The sequence below is a fragment of the Ammodytes marinus genome (genome assembly GCF_949987685.1).
Source record: "Ammodytes marinus genome assembly, chromosome: 21".
Lineage (NCBI taxonomy): Eukaryota > Metazoa > Chordata > Actinopteri > Uranoscopiformes > Ammodytidae > Ammodytes > Ammodytes marinus.
The window spans coordinates 3,193,872-3,212,807 of NC_137225.1; the positions used below are offsets into that span (position 1 = coordinate 3,193,872).

Genomic DNA, 18,936 nt, shown 5'->3' on the forward strand with positions numbered 1-18,936 from the left:
TTAACATATTTTAATAAATGCAAATGATAGTGTTTCCATCTCTTCCATTTGAACGGTACCACCTTGACAAACAGTAGAGTATAGAGAGCTTTGAGATTGGACTGAGAGGTCAGGACCGAGGCATGGGAGGATACGTGGACCAGGGAGAAACACAATGGCCTCTAAGTTAATGGTGGCTGTAAATTCGTTAACGGCCTAATACTTGTTTGACGGGAAAACAGTGGATGAGGGTTTACACAGAGTTAGAGGGACCCAGAATGGAAGCTGATTTATGTATAGCACTGTCCAGTAACACTGATACTAATGTAGTGCAAGGTTGGGCTGATCAGCGCTGACAATGGATCCCTGACTATCGGCACATCCTGATTTTTAAAGGCCCTGCCCTGCCAGATCGAGTAGAGTTTTGTTCCAGAGTTATTTAGTATTTTAGTTAAAATTTTGCGCCTGAATGGTGGCTTCCTTCAAAATAAAATAGCTTATTGTGTTTTTTGCAGGTAAACGTAAACATAATGTATTAACCTGAGTGGCGTCAAATCACAAATCAAGGGCAAGTCTTTTTCGTATCATAAAACGTTCAGCTGTGCCTTTTGGCCTGTCCCGAGCCGTTTCTGTGCATTTACCGTAAAGCTTGCAATACTTGTATTAAAGGAGAGGCTGGTTTGACCAAGGATAAACTAGAGACATCTGGCTTGACCACAGTCCATATGGCTCCCGTGAGTCCCTGACAGTGAGTCAAAATAAGTCTAATTATTTCATTATTACCATTATTCACACAGTAATATTATCACCCCCCCCCCCCCTACTCCCCTCACACCTGATGATAGCATCGTCCAACACAATGATTAATGGCGGACATTGTCCAAGCCAGTCTGGTACATATCGCCCAACCCTATACTGTGGTGGCAAGGTCAAACTTTCAGTGCCAGTAAAGCACCGATATTTGGGAGATAAACATTTCACTTGCCGCTCTCCCCCTCTGGCAGAAGAAGGTTGTCTACATGAATGTGTGAAACACTAGAGTGAAAGTTGCTCTGAAAATACCACTGACAAATCACTTTGGTTCGACCTCTACAGTACAGAAGTGGAAGGCCTGCGGAATTATTTCAAAATTCAACAAAGCTTAAATCTACTATAGTCCTTGCATTGTATTCAGACACAATTCATCATGTGTTAGATACAGTATGTCAAACATCAAATTGTAAAGGAGACAGGAAGCATTACAAAGTTAAGAGTTAGAGAGAAATGTCCAGGCTACAGGCAGATACAGCATTTGTTAAAGGGAAAGGTGTGTGTTGGTGCTCTGAAAAAAGAACAGTTTGTTACTGTAGTTTAGCCTGTTCATAAATCTGCTCAGCATTCCAAACTGCAGCATTGGGTCTGACACACCGCTCATGGAGGTGAGAAGAGCTAGCTGAAATCCCCTAGCACCTGACTGCAACAATTTGTGTCAGAAATGTCAACACTTTGCCGGGTCTTAACTCAGTCCACTCTGAGCCCACAGACATGGTATATTAAGATTCAGTGCGACCTACACTCACAGGTAGGTCTTGGTATCATTCAAAAGTTTTCGATACTGATACAGATGTAGTAGATTAACAAACGTACTTGTTGGATATGAGACGAAAGGTGCAAGCTTCCTCCATATTGTCTCGACGATCACACTGACAATGATATGCTGCTTGTTGGCCTGTTGCTTGGGGCTAATGGTAGAGGCATGTGTGTGTGGTCAGCACGGATCAATACAGACCGGAAACAGGGGGAGAGTTGGATGGATGGGGAATGGGTGGAAAGAAGAGATGGATGGAGTATACTGTAGAATAGAGGAGTGGAAGAGGGCAGAATCAAGCATAAAATGAGATTTTGAAGAAATGTAGGGAGATATATGCGGCCATTAGGGGGTTTCAAGCTCAATAGTGATGTAGTATTAAAAATACATTTGTGGACCATTTTCGTGCAACGATGTTTCCTGATAGTTCCAAGTCAGCAAAGTGCTTGTATTACAAAATCACAAAGATTGAGGGTTTCTTCGAGTGGAACACCATTTAGAGCATAACGAGAGTCTAAACTGCCCTGGAATTCAGGGTAATAAGAAAACATTTTGAGTGTGCTTTGTGTGCAATACCAGCACAATGTCCCATTAGAAATGCTAGTACGTACACCACACTGCAAGCTAGGAGAATCCTAATGAATTGGCAAGAAGACCTTGTAGCAGCAGTGCTCAGTAATGTTTGATTCTACACTTCTTTATTGACCCCCATCCCTTTTACAGCATCCTGCAACATCAAAGACAAACATCCTGATCTCTCTCCCTCTCAAACACACACACACACACACACACACACACACACACACACACACACACACACACACACACACACACACACACACACACACACACACACACACACATACACACACACACACACCCCCCTCTGCTGGTAATGCTCTAATGTCCAGTATAGAACCTTTTGAACTATTCATCCCCACAAATGTCCTGCAGCCAAAAACCCATCTGAGCTGCTTTTTAAAGCAGGGAAACACATTCTCCGGGTTGCGTAACGGTCATTTTTGTCCCACGGGAACACAGAGGGACATTTTCCTGCCGCTGTCAGCGCTTTTCACTGAGCTCCAATTAGAAAAAGACAATGAACAGAGCTGGATGGTGACCATCGCTGGCACAGAGTTGGGGAACAGAACAATTAGGTCCATACTAATGTAAATGGATAGCAACAAAGTCAAGGATCGGTAAATCAAAAGCTGTGTTGTTCTTACCTATTGCTTTAACAGAAATCCATTTTTATATCATACAGCATATGAGTTGTGCAGTTTCTTTTTATGTACTGTACATCAATGAAATAGTCCTCATCTCTCTGGCCTACACTCATATCCTTCCTGCCACATAGAGGCTAATCTAGGCCTGAATATCGTGAGCTGAGAGACCAAAAGCCATGAGCTCCTGAGGAGGAATGAGAGGGAGGATCAAGGGTGTTGGTATGAAAGCCTGGGATCTTCATATGCTCTGAGGCCAGCAGCAACATTTCACTGCAGAGGAAGGCAGATAAATGGCTGATACTTGCATGAAGTTAATGGCGCTTCCTCTCTCAAGCCTTAGTGCACTTGTGATTTTTCAATAGCTCTGGCTGATGTCAAGCATTACTTTCATGCCCTGCGTTCCAATTATTGTGGTCAGATTTAGAATGATTAAAAATACCCAGGTGTCTACCACATCCCGTCGAGAATTTTAGTGTTGAAATCAGGATAATATTCGGCCGATTCTGACCCACAATCCTGTGTGCACCGGAAAAGACGTACTTCAACGGAGCCCTCCATATGAAAACAACTGCCGATGTGAGGGATATAATATATATATATATATATATATATATATATATATATATATATATATATATATTATATAGAGGCAAGATCAAGGTGCAATGTTATGATGAAATAAGTAAGTAAACGTATGTCCCAATTGTATGCCTACTGCATGCTAGGTATATTTTCATGGTCAACTGTAGTATGTAGAATAGAATAAAGAAAGAGTTTGAGATTTGGAAAGTCTCAAGAAGATGAATCCTAATGACACCACCAGGTCAGACTATAACTCCAAAGCTATTAGAAACGCTGATAATACAGTAGACATGGTGTGGAGTGGCTCTCCATCCTTATGGCAGTTTGTCTCACTCAAATATTTGATTACTCACTTCCTGTGTGGAGAAGATTTCCCACCGGTGACCAACCACAGTCAACCAAACAAATGGAGTGGGTGTCCATTGTCTCTCCCAGTGCGAGGGGATGGGCTCTACTTCGTTAACATCCACTCTGCCATCTTTCTGTGTGTGTGTGTGTGTGTGTGTGTGTTCCTGTAAGCCCCCCCCCCCCCCCCCCCTCGTCCACCAGTAGCCTGACAAATAACCTATTGTGTTGCCATGTTTGTGAGCCACCCTACAGCTCTGCTCTCTACACACATCACAGAGATGCACTAGGATATTTATTGTTGTTTCCTTCCGGGCTTCTATTTATGAAACCAACCAGCTGCAAAACAGATTTTTTTAGACTTAATTGAAAAATACATTAAAAATCCTTCACTTATAGCTTTATCCTACTAGAGAAAGAAATACATTTCATTCCTCCCAGCTTACAAACAGTCTCTCAAAGGTCTCTGAAATGACAGAGTATAATCTATATTTCGTACTCTAGATCACTTTTGGTCAAGGTGAATTTGTACTGCATGATTATGCGAATGAGAATAGAGTCGTTTTAGCAGATTATTTGCATTTGATCCGAACATTTAATAGGATTTTAACCTATTTTTTTTAAATGTGGGTTATATTTATGCGTTGTCGTTTGTAACTTTCACGTGTGAATTCTTTGTGGTGATATGACGGATTTCACACTTATCCATTACAATTTCAATAGAATATAATTGCAAAATAAAACATATGGCTGCGTTAAATGTACTTTTTAAAAGAAATAGTAAAGACAATATTACAAGGTGAATCCTGGTTTGATATTGCTGCTCTGAGAATCATACAATCATTCCATGGCTGCTCTTACTGTACACCTTACTCCTATGCTTTGCAGTATAGGAGGGAAGCTGATTCATAGTGTGTTTTATTGCTCAGCCTGATTCGGGACTGTATTAAGCCTAAATTACCTAACAAATGTGTCTTTTAAAGAATAACTATGAGGTATGAGGTATACGGACAAGTCCATTTTACAGTGGGAAAATGATCTTGTAATGGAGGCTCTGTTTCTGTAAGACCTCAAACATTCAATAAACCTGATGTAATGCAATGGCTTGTTGCCTACTAGCAGAAATGTATATCTGTAATGAGCTAGGATCAGCAGATTTCTTATAGAAATTAATTTTATCGCCTCCTTTGTCCTCAATTACAGCTAATCATTTTTCTTAAATGATGATTATACTTCTAAAAATGGGGGGGGGGGGGTGTAGTTACTACATTAACATCTGAAGCTAGATGAAGAAGATGGCTTACAGGGGGAATTATTGTGTCTTCACAAATGTCTAATACTATGACAATACCCTCTTGTTTACTATTCCTTCCAATTATCCAATCATTGTCTTTCTAGCCTGCCATTATACATAATCTACATTGGGAAGGGGACACACACACACAGACATTATAAATGGGGGTCTGGGGGGTACTCCCCCCGAAACAAAATGTTGCTTCAAAAATGTGCTTCAAACATACCATTCTGGTGAATTTTCTATGCACTTACTTGTGCCTTCTGTATTTATTTATTTATGGTGGACATGTCTTAATCAGGCATTCTGTATTGCTTGACAATATTTACTTGGCTTTATTGTTTTTTTTAGGTCTCACTTTTGGGGAGAATAGGGTTGTCTTTCTTACTTTTTGAGGGGGAAATTGTCTGTGGAAACACGCCCACAGACAAGGCCAATAAGCCGCTCATGATGAAACTGTCGTCCTGCTGCTAGCTGAACTTTTCACAGCACTGCGCTACTTTTCATTTCACAGAGTTTTTGTTTTGTTCTCACCGGAGTAAAAGGTGGAGTCAGCAAATATGGATTATTGATTGATATTTACTGGGAGAAAAGCTGGTGTTAATTCAATGCCTAAGCTCTGTAAACGCCAGGTTTGTAAACAAGGGGGGCCCACAGCAGCTGGCAACATTTACAGAGCCGAGTCTGTGTTTCAACTAAAAAATGTATGAGATATTCACTTATTTTGACGATAAGCATTCTCCGGAATAGCTGACCTTTAATAGGGTTGATTCGTGATTGAAAACTATTTGAGCAAATGTCAGATCAATTTCAAACCCGTACTATCCAATAACTGGGTGCTTGCATCTGGATGTACAGTATAGACTCCAGTTCACTCTAATGGAAAGTGATGTTTTGTATACAGCCTGCCACCCTGAGGCAAGGCATGTCACTGCACTACCATTCACTTCATTTAGCACACTCTCCAACCAGCTCCTTTTCTCTTAGCCTATTATCCCATAGCATTTCTTTGCAGAAGGAGAGATTCCCCTCTATGCCACTACAAAGCCGGCTGTATTTTTCACACAGGGAGATCATCAAAGACAGTTAATTAAAGAGCCCTCTCCAGCCAGCCGGTGTCACTGCTTTGTTTATTCATGAGCTAAAGCCGCTAATGGAAAAATGAAAGTGTTCATGCACAAAGGATGCATTGGGGATCCTCAATGTAACTGCTCTGAATGTTAGAAGACAATGTTTTCCTATGTGTTGGACTGTCCCCTTAAAGCTGGAGACAGCGATTCTGGAGAACGCTTGTTATTGACAAATCTCTTTTTCGGTCAAAATCAGTGAATATCTCCTCACGGTCTGTTACCTGTCTGTACTGTGTGTGCGCGCTGAAAACAAATCTGGTGTTAATACACAGCCTAGGCTCTGTAAACTGATTTGTAAACAAAGGGAACGTAAACCGCTTATATTGACGAAACAGTGATTCATCAACACACATTCTCCAGAATCGCTTACCCCACTTTTAATATTTAGTTTGGGTGTGGTGTTTGAGGTGCGTGCAAAGTCTAGGACACAAGAAAACAACACAAGCAATTTATGCTTCTTCATCCCTCCAGAATCTAAAGTGTACGCTACTTGAAGCTGATGAGCGCTTTACTGAAGTCACTGTGATATGAGTCTTCTTGATTGTAAATCAACAAAATCTATGTGTGCATGTTGTATCATGACAGTAGCAGAAATATGATTAATGAATCGGAGCCTGGTAAAGATGAACTTTAAAGGTTCCATGTGTACAATTTCTTGACATGAAATATAAAAGTATGTTTCAGTTAGTGTAAAATTGCTTGTTGCGCCGCCATGTTTCTACAGGAGCACAAAATGGACAAACTTAACGACCTTTCGTGTTTTTACACATAATGGGCGTCTTAGGGAAATGCAGTGGTGGATGATGCCATCTTTAGTAACTATAGCTTCTTGTCCTGGAAGGCCACCGTAGCTTCTGTAAATTCTCCCATAAGGGAGGGGGTTAGCAAGGGAGCATTTACAGCTACAATCTCACCACTAGATGCCCCTAAATACTCCGATAGTACACACTGTAGCTTAAAGGGAAGGGTGGTAGACCCTATAGGAGATGGTTTCTCCATGTTTTAGGAACCCTTGGTGGTGAGAGTAGTCAGTGGTTAGATAAAAGCTGCTGTTTTGATCCTTATCTCAGTAGAAAATATGTTTGATCATATTTTACAGCACTTACCTCCATAGTTGAATTTTGTTCTGCTTTCTGCCCCAATGCATAATGCGACTAAACATGCATTGTCTGTATGCTCTCAGTTTTTAAACCATTCCCTTTGTCCACCTTTTTTCTCTTTTTACAGTGTGTCGAAGCCAAAAAGTACTGCTGGTATTTTGAAGGTGGATACCCCATCTACTTCATGTAAGTACCATTTCTACAACTTATAAAACCAATGAACTGGGAAAGTCACAAAAACACAATGAAAAAACTTGACTTGTTTGTCATAAAGATCTGATACTGTACTAAACACCGCTGGGCTGCACAGCTCAGTGGGAAGTGAAGAACTGACAGCACTATTCATCCAAGAGAAAGCTGCATTCCATCAAGTGAAACGTCCAGTGTGTGTGTGTGTGTGTGTGTGTGTGTGTGTGTGTGTGTGTGTGTGTGTGTGTGTGTGTGTGTGTGTGTGTGTGTGTGTGCACACTGAGAGCCCAGTGTTTTCAGTGTGTTCTCCGGGCCATAAAGCAGCCACGCTCCACTGTCTCACCCGACCAGAGCTGAGACAATCAGCAGTGTCTGAGTGCAACACTTCAACTCAGCAGGAGATCACTGTGAACCAATCAGGGGAGACTTTAGGTCCAGACACTGCAGGGGAATAGGGTGACATTTTTAACTTATAGATATCATGAAATTTACCAGTTGATAACTTTTGTAAAAATGCATTTTCTGCATGTTTTTAAAGAAGAAAAATGTATAATAAATCAGACAGTTCATAACATTATGAACACATCCTTCTTTAAGAACCTTTGGAATAGTGCTACGAGTGACTATGGAAAGTTAAGAGACTGCTGGTTCAGAGTTTTGAAAAAAACTAATGTTGAGATAATGGCCGTGAGAAATATGCAAATGCAAACGACAATGTTTTGTCTAAAAACCTTTTTATTTATGAAGGAAGAAGGAGGCAAAATAGACAACATCTCAAAATGTACCAGGTTTTTTGTCAATTTTTCTTATCTGAAAGGAAACAACAGGCATTGAAATTGAATCACTTTTTTTTGTGCTGATTTTTCTGGAGATTCTGGTAATATGTGCCCTGTACAGTATATACTGTACGTAATCTATATAATATCTGCTCTACATATTATAGAGATCTAAACTGCATAAGGTCTTGAATGTAAGCTGGTTCATCAGCATGTGCTACCCACTGTCTCATTAATCACACTCCTCACTCCTCTTTGCTATCTGTAAACTGATGCTTACTGGGGGCTTTTTAGCTCTGACGCTCACCTCTTTGGAAAGCAGTGTTTCTTTTACTGACACAGGTCCAAATTCCATTCATTTATTCTTACTCTCTAGCTGCTGGCCTCAGCAAAAGTGATGAGAGAGAGAGAGAGAGAGAGAGAGAGAAACTTGCTAATGAAAAACAACTAAAAATATCCTTCATTCCACTCTCAAGATGAAAAAAAAAATATTTTTTTAGAGTGCAGCATTTTTGAAGTAGGTAATTAAATGTGACTCAGTACAACACAATGGAACCTGTCTAAAGAGAAACAGTCCACAGCGGCTATCTATGCAACCGAAGCTTGATGCCACCTTTTAGATCATTTTGGGTGTCTATTCCTTTCAGTGTTGTAATGCCTTTCAGCTGCACCACAAGAATTTTCTTAATGCGCTTTTATACCTGCCATTTTTGGTTCGATTGAAACATACTCAGACTGGTTTCCACCTTTAGGGCGGGGGGGGGGGAGGGGGGGCTCTAACCACTACACCACGAGCACCTCCCAATCAGACTTTACTTAATGTATTCTACATTCTCCCCCATGCTCCACTACAAAGAATATTTCTGTATGCAAAGAGGCAGGGAGCATGGCAGAGAGTTGTCATCTGTGTGACACAGGTCAGACACTGTGCATACTGCTGACCCCTAAGGACGCCTGGGTCACTGGCTCTTCACCTCTCTGAGACAGAGTCTGAGGTATGCACTGTCATTCTGGCTATTTAACACACACATGCACGCACGCACATACACACACACACACACACACATTATTCACAGCATTGATATTCTACGTATTCATTATTATTGGTGTGAATGCTGGAATCATTCACAGCTTTGATATTCTGCATATTTATTGTTGTGAATGCTGAAACCCTCAAACAGCCCTTTGTCCTCACTTTCCAGAAATGTCCTCAATCCGATGGTCAAAAGCTTAAATTGGTCCTCACAAAGAGGCCTGTACGAGAACACGCACACATGCACACGCACACCAAACAGAAACACACATACACACACGCTGGCCCTGTTATTGTTGTGGCTGTATTAATGCAGGTTTCTGTGTACTGATCAATCACAGTTGGCCCCTGTTGTGAACACTTGGCTCGGCTGCTGCTGGGCCTGCCTTTTAAAAAAAGCTAACTTTTGAAAGTTTTGTTTATGTGGCGGAAAAAAAAACGGGATAAATGGCAACATTAAAATGCACCCGTGTGTGTTGCCTCCAGGCGTGTTAAAGAGGAGGAAATGTCAGTGTGCTGTAGTGAGTAAAACAGTTTATAGAGTGCAACCTGAGAGCTGCTATCCTGCCCTCTGACACTGCAGGAGAAAACATTGCTTTTTTTAATCAAGATTTATGGTCTATTTTACTTCCATTAAAAGTCTTCTTTCATACAAGTCAAAGGTCCGAAATGTACATGTAGTTGTTTGTCTGTTTATTTCTGCTATACAACCATCATAACGACCATTATCTCAACATTCTTTTTTTCAATACTTTACTCAACATCTAAAGCACTATTCTGAAGGTTGTTACAGGTTGTTATATGTTTATATTTTGTTAACTGTCTGAATAATGATAACACTAACTATAGTCTAAGTTTACCATGTATCTTTTTATTTTTTCTGAAAACTACTATGCAAGATTGATGTCAAGCACTAATTATGTGTGTGTGTGTGTGTGTGTGTGTGTAATAATGTTATGTATTTTTGTTATATATATATATATATATATATATATATATATATATATATATATATATATGTTAAAAATATATTTTCATTGTATTTTGTTTGCAAGGACCCCCTCAAAATCCAGATGGTTTCTTCTCAAGGGGTTATCCTAATAAAATAATTTGATCAAGTATAGGTATTTCTTATGTTACTATGGGGTGGTAGGATGGCCTAGAGGAAGGAGTGGCCAACCGGTAATCATGAGGTCTCTGGTCCCACCCCCAGCAGGATTATTTAGGATTATTTATTTGTTAAACCAGTGATGCCTGGTATTACATCTACTGTGCCCCACCATCTCTACCATTGCCTCCTTGAGCAAGGCACTAACTCCAAACTGTGGCTGTCAGACCCTGTGCAATAACCCCACCATCTGTACAACTGCATGTGTGTTAGAGATGTAGGAGGAGTGAGCAAAAACTTCATTTCGATTACCGTTTGTGACAGACCTTGCATGTGTGTTAATTGACAAAAATGAAGACTTAACTTTACTGACTTTAATGATCAACTGGCAAAGTTTCACCATCATATTATTATAAAGAAACATGTTTTCCCCCTTTCCCCTTGCAGTGAGTGGCCTTAGGGCAGAACATTTTATCACTTTGAACATTAAGAGCTGGATGGCTGGAGTTTATTTTTACGACTTTATCTACTTTAACACTTTGATATTTCAACCTGTTCCAGAGATGTGATTATACTATACTATTGCTGCCATCCGTCTCTTGCTTACTGTATACTGCATTTACATGATACTGTATTTGACAAATGAGCTCTTTGTCTGTATGATGTGATTAAGTTAGGTTAAATCCCATTTAGGATATGGATGTGGAAACAGTTCACTGACAGTAAGTGATGTATGGGTGGTGGTCTCCGGTTGAAGGCTTCTCAGTGTATTAGAAGTATTAAAATGCATGATTATTGATTATTGGGTGTGGAGCAGCTTTAAACCAGACTCAACTGTTGCTTTAAACTGGCCCTTTATTTGAGTCAAACTTGTGATTTTTTTTGTCAAACCTAAAGAAGGAATGGAAGGTGTAAACGCAAAAGGGCGATTATTGTGACGCGATAGCCTATAATAGATTAATGGCTATTTTCTACTTGCTTTTTTTTTCTTTTTTTAAAGACAGAGGTTATTGATCGATTTGGAATATGTATTTCTCAATTTAAAACATATGAAATAAAGCAGCATTGAAAATTCAACTATTTAATCTTGTAGGCCTACAATAGCATGCTGTTTTCAAAAATAACTTAGCAGTTTAAATAATCAATACAATGTGTTTTCCCCTTCAGAAATAAATAACGGTTGTGCGTGAGAGCCGCAGACACAGATTTATTTAGATGCACTTGTGTATATATCATAATATATTGTATTGTTGTTGCAGATGCCGCTCCTATGAAGACTGCTGTGGGACTCGCTGCTGTGTGCGAGCCTTGTCCATCCAGAGACTATGGTACTTCTGGTGAGTTACACACTCTACCCTACATTACTACAACTCATCCAGGCTGCTGGGTGGAATATTTAGTTCTAGAAGCTTAGATCTCTGCTTGCTACTCCCATAAAAATTATAATTGATGAGTTTGAGCATGCTAGTCAGCGTTATTCTCAACACTATGGTTCTCAGAACCATAGCTGCTGCTGTGAAGAGACAGTGAGGCCTTGTTCTCTGAATATATTATTGCGGGTTATATATATATTTTTTTTTTGTTATGTTCTAATATGCAGTAATATTATTCTATCCCGGACTCTATAAATTTCAGCATTACCGAACCAAAACCAGCAGTAGAGTCAGTAAAAAAAAACATATTTTCAAAAATTAAAGCCGTCTAGTTTTCTATAGAAGAATGATCCATTTTAGCTGCATAGTGGCCCACTTCACCAGCAAGAATGAAGAGGTATGAACTAAAAAAAAAAGTTGGTACAATACAAACTATTTTTTGCTTGTCAGAACGTAGTGCAAAATGTAGCTTCACCTGTGACATATTTTTGTTGCTGACTAAATAGAGTTGGTAGGGTATTAGGCCTCCAATGTTTCCGTCTACGTATTGGCTGTGTGCTGGAAAGAGGATCTTTAATATCTGAGAATAGATTCTTTTGTCAACCCTAATTGATATGGACTATTCCAGGGGTTTTCAAAGTGTGAGAGAGTGAGCCCCCCCTCAGAGAACAAATTTCAGCGGAGAAAAAAAAATTCTAAATCCCTGTGTGTTTTGAAAGATCTTTTAATTATTTTACAAATTGAAACATATTTTTGAAACATTTGAAAAAAAATTGTGCTAGAGCCTCCAATGTCTTGATGGAGGAAAATAGTAGCCAGTGGAGAACCAGACCCTCCTAGGAGGGTCCGGGGGTATGCTCCCACCCCTCCCCCCGGGCGAATTTTTTCACCTTTTTAAAGTGAAATGCATGGATCTGGTGCACTTTGAGAGGAAAATTAAGAGGCTAAATATGAGGAATTTTGTGTGAACAAATAATTTGGAGACACTGGGTCTGATGAATTACATAGAAGCTATTGAAGAAAGACACATAGGATTTTCCATAAACATATTAATTTATAATAAAAAATGCATGCAGGGTCCTCTGGGTTGGGCTTGGTGCTCTTTTTCTTTAACGAGACCTATTTCTCTGTAATATAATGAATGCATTTAAATGCAGTGAGAGGAACGAAGCAGAAGAACTCTTGTCCAGCTATGCCGTGATCTTAATATGAAAAACACAAACTTAAAAAAGTATTTTTTTTCACATATTCATCCGCGCCCCCCCCTGCCATAACCCCTGGACTATTCCATGTCCTGTGTGTTGTGCCCCTTTAGGGTGCTGCTGATGATGGGAGTATTGTTCTGCTGCGGTGCTGGCTTCCTGATCCGCAGGAGGATGTATCCCTCCCCACTGAGAGACGAGACAGCCTTCAACGTGTCCTTCACCAGGCACCCTGCCACCTCCCCAGGTACAGTACTAACACCTCACCAGGCACCCTGCCACCTCCCCAGGTACAGTACTAACACCTCACCAGGTACTAACACCTCACCAGGTACTAACACCTCACCAGGCACACTACTAACACCTCACCAGGTACTAACACCTCACCAGGTACTAACACCTCACCAGGCACACTACTAACACCTCACCAGGTACTAACACCTCACCAGGCACACTACTAACACCTCACCAGGTACAATACTAACACCTCACCAGGTACACTACTAACACCTCACCAGGTACAATACTAACACCTCACCAGGCACACTACTAACACCTCACCAGGCACACTACTAACACCTCACCAGGTACTAACACCTCACCAGGTACTAACACCTCACCAGCAGGGGTGGATTACTGCACGGGCACACCGGGCACAGGGCCAATGGTTCAGGGGGGCCCTTAGCAAGAGATACTGATAGTAACTGTTCATGTTGCATAGTCAAAGAGCTCAGTCACTGATGTCAATAACAGGGTCCAAAAAGGAATAGCCTAAATATAAGGATACTCATTAAAATTGAACAAGATAGAAATCATCATGGGCCCCTCAACTAGTAGGGGAGAAATACAAAAGCAAGTTAAAAACAACAGCATTAGTAGCTCTGTGTAAGGGGCTCCATGAGGGGCCTTGAAGGCCCCCTCACACATAAAGAAATAAGCTTTCTATGTGTGAATTCTAAATTGTTCATAAAAAGTAGCTATCCACCCTTTACCTGTTGAAATGGGCCCCTCCATAATAGAACATGGGTCTGCAGACCACTGTACTGTTTTTACAGTTGCAGAGTAAAGTGCTGCCTGTTTAAGAAAAATCTGAAAAATAATGTGCATCTCAGGATTTGATATAGCCTCTAAAATTTCCTCTCAAAGTGCACCAGATTGATGCATTTTACTTTAAAAAGGTAAAAAAAAATCTGGGGGGGCATGCCCCCGGACCCCCCAACAAGGTACAGGGTCCCTCCAACAGTTTCCCAAAATCCTGTGGGAAACACTGACTTCCTTAATATGTTTTTGCCATTAATTGTATGTATCTGTGTGGAAAGTCAGTGTATCTGACTGGATAGGGACGAGTGGGGGGGCCCTTTAAGAGTTTGTGCCCAGGGGCCCATTATCTCATAATCCGTCTATGCTCACCAGGCACACTATTAACACCTCACCAGGTACTAACACCTCACCAGGCACACTATTAACACCTCACCAGGTACTAACACCTCACCAGGCACACTATTAACACCTCACCAGGTACTAACACCTCACCAGGCACACTACTAACACCTCACCAGGCACACTACTAACACCTCACCAGGTACTAACACCTCACCAGGTACTAACACCTCACCAGGCACACTACTAACACCTCACCAGGTACACTACTAACACCTCACCAGGTACTAACACCTCACCAGGTACTAACACCTCACCAGGTACTAACACCTCACCAGGTACACTACTAACACCTCACCAGGTACACTACTAACACCTCACCAGGTACTAACACCTCACCAGGTACACTACTAACACCTCACCAGGTACTAACACCTCACCAGGTACACTACTAACACCTCACCAGGTACTAACACCTCACCAGGCACACTACTAACACCTCACCAGGTACTAACACCTCACCAGGTACTAACACCTCACCAGGCACCCTGCCACCTCACCAGGTACTAACACCTCACCAGGTACACTACTAACACTGGTGCACACATAACAGGTAGAATAAGGTCAGGTAGAAAGAATGAAAAGAAATCAGGTCAAATTTTAGATTTTTGATGGAACTGTTTGAATCAAATGGTAAATGGACAAAACGCACAGAAAAAAGATAATCATGAAAATATCCATGTACTTGTGGACACGGCCTTAGAGAGTTTAGTGACGCTGACTTGGACCCCCTGTCTGAGGAAAAGGTCCCTACACAAGGCTCACTGTGAGGCCAAGGCAAAGAAAACTGAAAGAAACCCTTTGGCATTCGCACATTAACAGTTTGTTTCCTTTGGTCGGTACACTTATAGAATCGTATGTAATGTTTTCATTCCCCAGAGTCATTTATTGTGCTTTATTTGGATCAACATTGAAGGATTCTTCATTTAAACCAGAGCTTTTTAGAAGGAACGCCGGGCCGTTAATGACATTTCAGTCTTAATATTAAATGAATGGGACTGTAGTCTGTGCCTGGCAGCCAAGCAGAAAATTAAATGGAGCACTCCAATAATAACCAACATGTAAAGCCCATTTCTGCAGGCAGACTGAATACTAGTATATTAAAGCCAGAAGAGAAAGTCATAACTAGTTTCTCTAATCAACTCCAAAACTAAGTTTGTTAAGGAGGCTGCTTGTTGGAATCATCTCTGGTATTCTGCTGTGAGAATATGAAAGGATTCCATACATAGGAGCTCTGAATTGTAACCAATATTTATCCTAGAATAGGTAAATATGGACTCTCGGTGATGGAACTGTGCCGGTTCTGTGCCAATTCTCCCAATGGTCAAAATTAGTTGCTTGAATACGCCAACACATTTGTTTTTACCACCAGTAACCACGGGGTCAACTGGGCCGAAGTCTTTGGGATTGTAACTTCAACCAACCAGGAATGTTGGGCTCTTTTGAAGAACTCTGAATAACTCGTTGCTTCGCTATGGTCATACCATCATTCATAAATCTGACAGTCACATATACTGTACATTTCAATTGAATTGATTTCAATTTGACTTTCTATTCTTTCTTTACCCTTGCGCTATTTAGTATTTAAAATGTATTTACTGTAAATATGGTTGATCTTTATCTTATTCTGCTTCATTTTATTTTATTGTTCCTATTGCACCGCGGGCCGTAGGTAAACGTAATGTCGATTGTTATGTATGCCTTTCATGTATCAGAATAGACAATAAAGTTTGACTTGACATAACCTCCTCACAATGCATCCAGCCGTCTCTTTCACTCGCAGGCGCTGGTGTCGTAGCAACACTACCGCTTTGGTCCAAAGGGGGGGGGGGGCTAGGATCAACAAACACCCAAAAAGTTCCTCGTAGCCACTTTATCGTGTTGTGTGCTCTCGAATGAAACAATGAAAGATGACGGTGTATGTAGCAATAGTACCACACAGTATATGCGCTGGTGGCTTAACACTAAATGACAACTCTTTTTTTCTCTTTTCCTTTTTTTTTCTAGTGTCCCAGCAGCCAGGGAGTATGCAGGGCTTTGGGGTCAATGGCATGACCGGTGGGGTTGACCCGGGCGTTAATATGGCCACACACCCGGCCTACCCGGCACAGCCTGGCCCCACACACATGCTGATGGCCTCCTACCCTCCACCTCCGTCCTACTGCAACCACCCACCTCCATCCTATGAACAGATATTTCAAAACGGCGACAAGAAGTAAAACCGTACGCCAGGGAACTAGAAGGAGAAGGAACTTGACAAGGAGGGAAAAATAGGGAAGGAGGATGTTACCAGGAAGCTCAGATGACAATGAGGAAACTGGAAATGCCTGTTGCCAATAGTTTTTTTTAGCAATTAAACTGTTCGTGGATGTTCAGTAAGACTTGGAAAAACACTCATCGTCTTGGCCCTGTCGAGAAAGACCAAACGAGGCACAATCACCAGAATATTGATACACACACACACACACACCTTCATTTTCTCCTTATTTGTGTGGATATGTGTACAGTAAAGTATACCAGCTTTGTGGAACTGAAGATGCGCAAGGAAGAACACCCCCGCCCCCCCATTCTGGATACTGTTTGCCTCAATAGATGGTGCACTAAATATTATCAAGAAAAATTGTAAACCAATTACAAAATTAGAAAAAAGATTTTTAGAGTCAATGTAAAATATGACACAGACTTCTTTCTATCCAGTCTTTCACTGCAGGACATGCTCTTTACTAAATGATGAGTTCTTGATCAATCTTTCATAAAAGCATTTGTAGCCCAGTTATATAATGTCATAATGAGCAGTCACTTGCTGGTTCTCCCGTTAGCAGCAATGAAAGCTTTGGATAGATCAGACAGTTAAGATGGAGAAGTGGCTGAGAGATGGTGTGCCACTCTAGCTTAAGTGCAAAAGGCCTATGTGACGTTGATGTGTGCTATGCCACTGCTGTTCATCTGGCATAGGAAACCGCACCACACCTTTTGCACATTTTAGAGTGCCACTTATTACTTAGTTGCATTCTGTAAAACAATCAATACACGACATGATGTCAGAGAAAAATCGGTGTATTGCGTCTATCCGACTGAAACCAGACCTTCAATGGAAACATGTTTGTCCAACTGAAATCGTACTTAACGAGTCATGCCAACGCACCCAGATAATGCGATAGGGAGATGGATTACTCCTGCATGTATAGGGTCAATCCGACCATAACAGGTCTAGGCGCTCTGAGCATGCTCCACACATGGCTCCGCAGTGTCCTGGAAGTCAAATAGCATACATGCTAACAGAAGAACAACAAAGGAGGAAGTAAGCATACAGCATGTTCAATATGTACAGAGCTAAAGTTATCCATACCGCTGCTGGACATGATAGCAGTGTGTTACTCATTAACAAGTTAGCCGCTCCCTAACAAGTTAGATGATCTGGAAAAGGGTCCAATGCTAACAAGCTGAAAGTGGCTGAAAATGGGCATATCACCACCTACTGTAGCGGAGTGGGACATACTTAGGTCAATAAAGTGTTTCCCCTCCCATGCTCGTATCCTGGGACAAGGACAGTAGTCCAATGAAATGGCCTAGTTGAGCTAATAGCCGTAGCTCCTCTTAACTGTGCATGTGAACGTATTGACTGCTAGTTTACCATCCAAGTTAGCCATACTATTTTATTAGTTATGTACAGCTACAGAGATTCATGGAACAACAGGAAAACCACCTTTTCTTCTGACTCTTGGGGCCTATCCGAAAACTTTTTTTTGCATAGGAAATTTCCTTTCCTATCGAGATGACCCGGAAGTGCTCGGCAGATAGGTGATCCGAATAACCAAAATGCTTAGGAAAGGCATAGGAAAGGAGCCTCGATTCATCCTTTAACATAGGTTACTCCTTTAGCATAGGTTACTCCTGGCTAACCTATGCTAAAGGAAAGGAGATAGTGGTATCCCATAATCCTTTACGGCGGCAAGATTTAAAGCAACAGGCCACCGCCGGAGTTTACCGACTCTACACGAATACGAACGAGAGGTAAAACAGAAGAGAGGAGAGGAGAAGAGAGGAAGATTTAACTCGGCTAAAACAAAATACTCCCCCCCCCCCCCACACACACACACACACAGGCTAAAGATAATAAAGAACTCATAAAAGACCAACATCATAATAGTTATTTTCGTAGCACATAATTTACACCATAAGAAAATAAAATACCAACTTCACATTTAATGAAGTTACTGTGGGCAGTTCATTTCAACATCAACACAAGTGTAGCCTCTTTTTATTCCACATGTGAATTTGGATATATGGGAGTGATTCTCACTCTGTTGGCGACAACCTGATTAAAATCAATATGAAAAGAACGCATGGATCAAACGAGCGCTTGTTGTGGTTAATTTTCGGAGAATAGGCTATAGTGTAGTTTCACGCTAGTGACTCACGTCAGCAATACTCGCCGTCGCGCAATGACGTCGGTTAGGAAAGGTGGAGTCGAATTCATTTGAAACAACGCTGTCCTTTCCTATGTTCGATAGGAAGCACCTTTCATCTCTCCTTAACCCCGATGACGTTTAGGGGTTAAGGCATAGGAAAGGAGGCTTATAGGTAAGGAG

The 18,936-nt window shown here is 41.2% G+C and overlaps 1 protein-coding gene across 1 annotated transcript; it reads left to right on the plus strand.

The window, feature by feature from the left end:
- Nucleotides 1-6,746: 6,746 nt before the first annotated feature.
- Nucleotides 6,747-16,563, plus strand: vopp1b (VOPP1 WW domain binding protein b; the record flags this gene model as incomplete). Its single annotated transcript, XM_080050575.1, has 5 exons — nucleotides 6,747-6,768; nucleotides 7,307-7,409; nucleotides 11,589-11,666; nucleotides 13,018-13,151; nucleotides 16,352-16,563. 5 exons carry the CDS (start codon nucleotides 6,747-6,749, stop codon nucleotides 16,561-16,563), a joined length of 549 nt encoding a protein of 182 aa, XP_079906701.1.
- Between the last annotated feature and the right edge of the window lie 2,373 nt (nucleotides 16,564-18,936).